Source organism: Colobus angolensis, unplaced genomic scaffold, assembly GCF_000951035.1.
Source record: "Colobus angolensis palliatus isolate OR3802 unplaced genomic scaffold, Cang.pa_1.0 Scaffold2, whole genome shotgun sequence".
Taxonomy (NCBI): Eukaryota; Metazoa; Chordata; class Mammalia; order Primates; family Cercopithecidae; genus Colobus; species Colobus angolensis.
The window spans coordinates 8,828,326-8,835,097 of NW_012115154.1; the positions used below are offsets into that span (position 1 = coordinate 8,828,326).

Sequence of the window (6,772 nt, forward strand, 5' to 3'; positions counted from 1 at the left end):
TTCACCATGTTGGCCAGGCTGGTCTTGAACTCCTGACCTCAGGTGATCCGCCTGCCTCGGCCTCCCAAAGTGCTGGGATTACAGGCGTGAGCCACTGTGCCTGGCCATCCTTTTTTTGTGGGGGCAGGAGGGAAGGTCTCCGTCTGTTGCCCGGGCTGGAATGCAGTGGTGAGATCTCAGCTCACCACAATGTTCACCTCCCAGGTTCAATCAATTCCCGTGCCTTAGCCTCCTAAGTAGCTGGGATAACAAGTGTGGGCCACCACAGCTGGCTAATTTTTCTATTTTTAGTAGAGACGGGGTTTCACCATGTTGGACAGGCTGGCCTCCAACTCCTGGCCTCAAGTGATCCATCCATCTCAGCCTCTCAAAGTGCTGAGATTATAGGCATGAGTCACCATGCCCAGACTATTCCATCCTTATCTCAGAAGGGCTTACTCTTCAATGCTGGGCAGTCACCTGCTCTACAGACTAGAGGGTCTAAGAGTGACTGTCATTCAAACGCTTTAGCAGAAGTAGCCAAGGCGGGTACCTGAGCTTGTCTGCAATGAAGATGACCCTCCTCTCCAGAAGCAGGGAGGCAAACACACAGACCAGGTGGCGGACGCTGAGGGAGGAGAAGAGAGACTCAAAGTCCACGTGCTCCAGCCGGGAGTCCAGTGGGCGGCACAGTTCGATCACCTGCCAGGGAACAGGAGCAGCCATGAAGGAGGGGCCCAGCTACGCAGCCAGGCCTCTCATGGGCGTCGCAGTCACGGGACTCTGAGGTCCTCATCAGGGGTCACCCACTGGTGGGGGAAAAGGGAAAGAAAAAAAGCAAAACGAAAGGATTGGGGGAAAAGAAAGATGCCAGAAGACTGGGGAAGGAGGTAGCTTTGGTAGGGAAGCAAGCGTCTCACATTCAACTATGAGACTGAGGACAGTGTGGACGAAGGGGAGGAGACAGGATGGCAAAATCAATGGTTTTTGGCCCCAAATGGTTGGGGGCTCTCCCTGGCAACAGCATATCTGCACTCGCCATGGAGAGTTTATAGGACTTTTGAAAACTGTTCTGTCCCTGAGAGTCCAGTGGAGAGCATCTCTGTCTCTTGAGGAACTGTTACCTGCTAGGTGGAAATTCCAGGCTAGCATGGAACGCCCAGCAGGCCTGAGCAGCACTTTGGAGACTTGCTGCCACCTCAAGAAGGTGTTTTTTAGGTAATCCTGACTCCATCCCACTCCGTTTCTGCTGATGTGTGCTTTCAGCTTTTGTGCTTTGTGTCTATATCTTCTTTTTTTTGAGATGGAGTCCTGCTCTGTTGCCCAGTTTGGAGTGCTGTGGTGCAATCTCAGCTTACTGTAACCTCTGCCTCCTAGGTTCAAGTGATTCTCCTGCCTCAGTCTCCTGAGTAGTTGGGATTACAGGCGTGTGCCACCACGCCCGGCTTATTTTTGTCTTTTCAGTAGAGACGGGGTTTCACCACATTGGCCAGGATGGTCTCGAACTCCTGGCCTCAAGAAATCCACCTGCCTCAGTCTCCCAAAATACTGGGATGACAGGCGTGAGCAACTGCGCCTGGCCTAAAGACTTTCCAGAATTTTCCAGGTCAGGCAACTTGCAGCCAATCACTGGTCTCCAAACCTTTGTTTGTCATGGCCTGGCCAAATAACACTTCAATTCCCTATGGCTACTTCCCCGTAAATCACACAGATCGAGGTGGATACGGATTCCTCCACATGGCCCGTGGAGTCAGAGAGTTTCAAAGCTGGGGGAAGCCTTGGGGGTGACCTGATCACACCTCTCTCACTGGGACCCTGCTGGAAAGACAAAGGCTGTAAGGGAGGCCGGGAGGCCCCGAGGAGAAAAGCACAGACTTCCCCACGACCGACCACCGACCGTGTTAGCCTGACTGCCGAGCACGAAGCAGGGCCTGAGGGCCTGTGCTAGGGAGGCTTTCCTTATACATTTCTGTAGATGGACAGGTCCCCAGACCCTGCTCTTCACCCAGCCCTGGAGCCTGCAGCCCAGATGGTTTCCCTCCGTCCTCTCCAAAGCCCGGCAGCTCTCCCACTCCCTGCTGCTTTGAGCAGAATGATGGATCCTCTGCATGCCTGTTGGTTACCCACGTGACAGGGCTGTGGGGGGCGTGAAATGACGCAGGTCAGACACTCAGAAGGCACCTGGCACAGAGGCCGCTCCACGCCTGGTCGCTGCCGTCATCCTCATCAGCTTTGCTCACGCTTTGTTTACCCTCTTCCTGTCTCAGAGGTCTTCAGGCCTTTCTTTATGCAGATTTCCATCTCTTCAGGTCTGCATGGAACCCGTGTAGGATGGAAGGATGATTTATTGGGCAGTGGGGAGAGCATGTGGAGCCATTTGTAACAGGAAAGGCGAGGGCTGCTTTCAGAGAAAACAAGACAGTGGAGTCCGGAAAGTCAGAGCCACGTGGGGCCGCGTCTTACGAATGAGGAGACCCAGGGCCAACGGCTAAGGATGCCCAGGGGTCCTCCCTACTCTGGGAAACCTCCCTGAGTGATGGGGGAGGGATGTGTACCTCTGAAAGCTGTAAAAGGTCTAAAAACCCAATAACGGTCTTTCTTACACACGCACACCATTACTGTACCATCGCCTGGCTCTGGCTCCAAGGAGGGCACCCAAATGATCCACGTTCCCACTGCCTTCTCTTTTCCCACAGAAATCCCATCCTCACAGCGCCTGACATCTGGCAGCTGCTGCAGAAGAAAACCCCTGATGGGCACGACATGCCCGTGGGGAGACCGGCTTGCGGCAGCCACAGCTGGTGTCTGGACCCACTCACGGCATGAGCCGTTTGAAAAGACGAACTCTCCAAGGGCAGAATGCCAGGCACTGTGGAAGGGTGGAAACACCAATGCCTCTCCTATGGATCCCACTGGTGACTGTCTCCGTCGTGGGGCCCCAGAGCAGGGCAGGGAGGGTGGCTGGGGAACAGCCAAGGCCCAGGAATCCAGGTGGGGTCCACTCTCGGCCGCTGGGCTTTGCTCATTTTTGTCTGTCTCTTGTGACAGCAGCTCTGTGGGGCTGGCCCAGCGTCCAACCTGTCCACCCAGAAATCTGTCCGGCAAAAAGGCAGAGGCGTCAAGTCCTCTCCCAGATGTGGGGCAGGCGTTTCCAGGTTTCTTTCTTTTCTTTTCTTTACTTTTCCTTTTCCTTCCCTTCCCTTCCCTTCCCTTTTCTTCCTTCCTTCCTTCCTTCCTTCCTTCCTTCCTTCCTTTCTTTCTTTCCTCTTTCTCTCTCTCTCTCTCTCTCTCTCTCTTTCTCTCTCTCTCTCTTTCTCTCTCTCTTTCTTTCTCTCTCTCTCTCTTTCTTTCTTTCTTTTTTTCAGATAGTCTCGCTCTGTCACCCAGGCGGGAGTGCGATGGTGTGATCTCCGCTCACCACAACCTCTGCCTCCCAGGTTCAAGTGATTCTTCTGCTTCAGCCTCCCGAGTAGCTGGGATTACAGGCGTGTGCCACCACGACCAGCTAATTTTTGTATTTTTAGGGGAGACGGGGTTTCGCCATGTTGGCCAGGCTAGTCTTGAACTCCTGACCTCAGGCGATCTGCTCGCCTCAGCCTCCCGAAGTGCTGGGATTATAGGTGTGAGCCACTGAGACCGGCTGGTATTTCCAGGTTTCTTTGTGTCCCGAGCCTTCTGACATGTCCCCCTGCATTGCCCTTTGGGGATGTGTTTGTCTCTGACAAGGCCCCTTCCCTTTTCTGTTCCCACCTTTTCTCTCCCTGCACTTTGTTTTTAAGTTTTTTTTTTTTTCTTAATTTTTAGAGACAGAGTCTCGCTCTGTCACCAGGACTGGAGTGCAGTGGTGTCTCACTGTACTTTTACCAGAAAAATCCATGATACTTTGTTTTCTTCCCCCTGGAGGGAGTCTGGGGGAGGCTGGGGTGTGTGAAGGGGGCCCACGGCTCCTCTCCAGCGGTGCCCTTCCCAGACATCTTCTCAGGGTGGGTCCTCCCCAAGTCTAACATCTTCACCCCGCAGGCACGTTCCCCGGGGACTCTGTCCCCACCACCACTCCAGCTGGGTTTCCTTGGCTGGTTTTCCACTTCTAGCCCAGGCCTTTCTGAAATCCATCATTTTCCCCTCCCCCAAATCCAAGCCTGAGAATTCCACCTCTAGGGGATGGAGGGAGTGGGGGATGGAGAGGATAAAGACAGTTACTATGGTGCTGATGAAATCCGATCCTGGTCACTGAAGGGTTATTACTCATCCTGGCTTCCAGGGCTCCAACCTTGAGAACTCCCTCGGCTGAATTCCCCAGTGCCCAGGAGCTTGGAGAGCTCCCCAGCGCCCAGCACCAGCTGCAGGATTACAGAGAGGGCCTGCTTCCAGAGCTGACAAAAGTGCACCAGGAGTACAATCACGCTGACATTGAAAAGTGAATAGTGAACTAAAACACAGGGTGGGAGCAGGCTGGGAACAGCCAGATGGCTGCTGCCCAAAGAGGTGCATCAAAAAGGTGACCAGATGTGCCGCATGAGGGGAGAGGGCGGGGCCGCTTCCTGCCCCGCCTATCTACAGTTTGTCCCTTCCATTCTTACATGCCTTTTTTTCTTCCCTTTTGTTTTCCATAGGTCAGAGTCAGATTTCCTCTCCAAACCACAGTGCTTCAGGCTTTTTTTTTTTTTTTTGGCATTGCTTCTTTCCAGATGCACTTCTCAGGTGGCCTCATCTGCACCACCCGGTTGGCTGGCCCCGCATCTCGGCCCTTTCTGGGGCTGCAGCCACCCCTCACGCTTCTGTGCCCCCAGTTCCAAAGCAAAGAAGGCTCTGATTCAGTATTTCAAAAATGCAAGGAATTCTCTTTTTAGAAGCTTAGAAGGAACCCAAGTCCTTGTCTGCATTTCCTTCCGGATCTTCTTTGATTTGTGACATGGCCTTAGCAAATCACTGAATGTGCCCACTGGGATGGGGGTGGCCTCCTATGGGGCACTGAGTCTGTGTGTGTGATGGGAGGGCATTCGCTTTAACAGTGAGGAAGGGATGCCCTCAGGATGGTCTGTCCTCTCGAGCATGGCCCTGCAGCCTTCTGTGAGCTGGCTTCTGTCCACCACTGCTGGCTCATCTCCCTCCCCCACCTTCCTCTCTCTGCGCCAGCCCTAGTGAACTACTTTGCAGTTATTTTTCTTTCTCTCTCTCTCTCTCTTTTTTTTTTTGAGTTTCGCTCTTGTTGCCCAGGCTGGAGTGCAATGGCGTGACCTCGGCTCACTGCAACCTCCGTCTCCCGGGTTCAAGCGATTCCTCTTCAAGCCTCCCAAGTAGCTGGGATTACAGGCGTGCGCCACCATGCCAAACTGAATTTTTTGGTAGTTTTAGTAGAGACGGGGTTTCACCATGTTGGTCAGGCTGGTCTCGAACTTCTGACCTCAAGTGATCCACCCACCTCAGCTTCCCAAAGTGCTGGGATTATACTCATGAGCCACTGCGCCCAGCCTACTTTGCAGTCCTGAAGGTGACAGCTAGGCCTCACCTGTCCCCATATCTCTGCAGGATGGCTCCTTTTGCCTGCAATGTGCTGACTACTTGTTCTGAGTGTTGGCCCTCAGAACTCGCCTCCCTGGAAGTGAGTGCCCTCCCTCGGTCTCCAGAACTCACTGCCTCCACCTGCCTCTAATGTGGTCCTGGATAGTTGGCTTATGTCTCTGTTACCCCACTGCACTGAGACAAGTCTGTGTTTTTTTTTATTTTCTTTCTTTTTTTTTTTTTTGAGACAAGGTCTTGTTCTGTTGCCTAGGTTGGAGTACAGCGGCATGATCATAGCTCACTGCAGCCTTGAACTTCTGGGCTCAAGTGATCTTCCTACCTCAGCCTCCCTAGTAGCAGGGACTGCAGGCTCGAGCCACCATATCTGGCTAATTTTTTTTTTTTTTTTTTTACATTTTTTGTAGACATGGGGATCTTACTGTGTTGCCCAGGCTGGTCTCAAACTACTTCACTCGGGCAGTCCTCCCACGTCAGCCTCCTAAAGTGCAGTGATTACAGGCGTGAGCCACCATGTCAGTTGTGTCTTTTCTCTGTTTTCCTACCACATAGTGGAGTGTCTGACACATGGCAGAATGAGTGGAAAGCCCACCAATGCCAGGGAAGTCGCACACAGCAGTGCAAAACGGTGTGCCTCCCAGATCTCCAGTCTGAGCTGCCAACTGATTCCATCCTTTATTTTATCTTATTTTTTATTTTTTGAGATGGAATCTTGCTCTGTCTCCAGGCTGGAGCGCAGTGGCATGATCTTGGCTCACTGCAATCTCTGTCTCCCGGGTCCAAGCGATTCTCCTGTCTCAGCCTGTGGAGTAGCTGGGACTACAGGCACCCACCACCACGCGCGGCTTTTTTGTATTTTTAGCAGAGATGAAGTTTCACCATGTTGGCCAGGCTGGTCTCGAACTCCTGACTTCAAGTGATCTGCCTGCCTTGGCCTCACAAAATGTTGGGATTACAGGCATGAGTCACCACACCTGGCCTATTTTATTTTTATTTTTGAGATGGAATGTCACTCTGTCACTCAGGCTGGAGTGCAATAGTGCAATCTCAGCTCATTGCAGCCTCTGCCTCTGGGGTTCAAGCGATTCTTGTGCCTCAGCCTCTCAAGTAGCTGAGCTGGTATTATAGGCACGAGCCACTATGCCTGACTAATTTTTGTATTTTTAGTAGAGACAGGATTTCACCATGTTGGCCAGGCTGGTCTTGAACTCCTGACCTCAGGTGATCCGCCTGCCTCGGCCTCCCAAAGTGCTGGGATTACAGGCGTGAGCCA

At 52.8% G+C, this 6,772-nt stretch overlaps 1 protein-coding gene across 1 annotated transcript in view; it reads right to left on the bottom strand.

Moving 5' to 3' along the window:
• DENND2A (DENN/MADD domain containing 2A) overlaps positions 1-6,772 on the bottom strand; it is a 116,275-nt gene that overhangs the window by 36,700 nt on the left and 72,803 nt on the right. Inside the window, exon 13 of the mRNA XM_011941289.1 lies at positions 533-681. Within this exon, the coding sequence (XP_011796679.1) occupies positions 533-681 (149 nt within the window). The remainder of the gene's footprint in view (positions 1-532; positions 682-6,772) is intronic.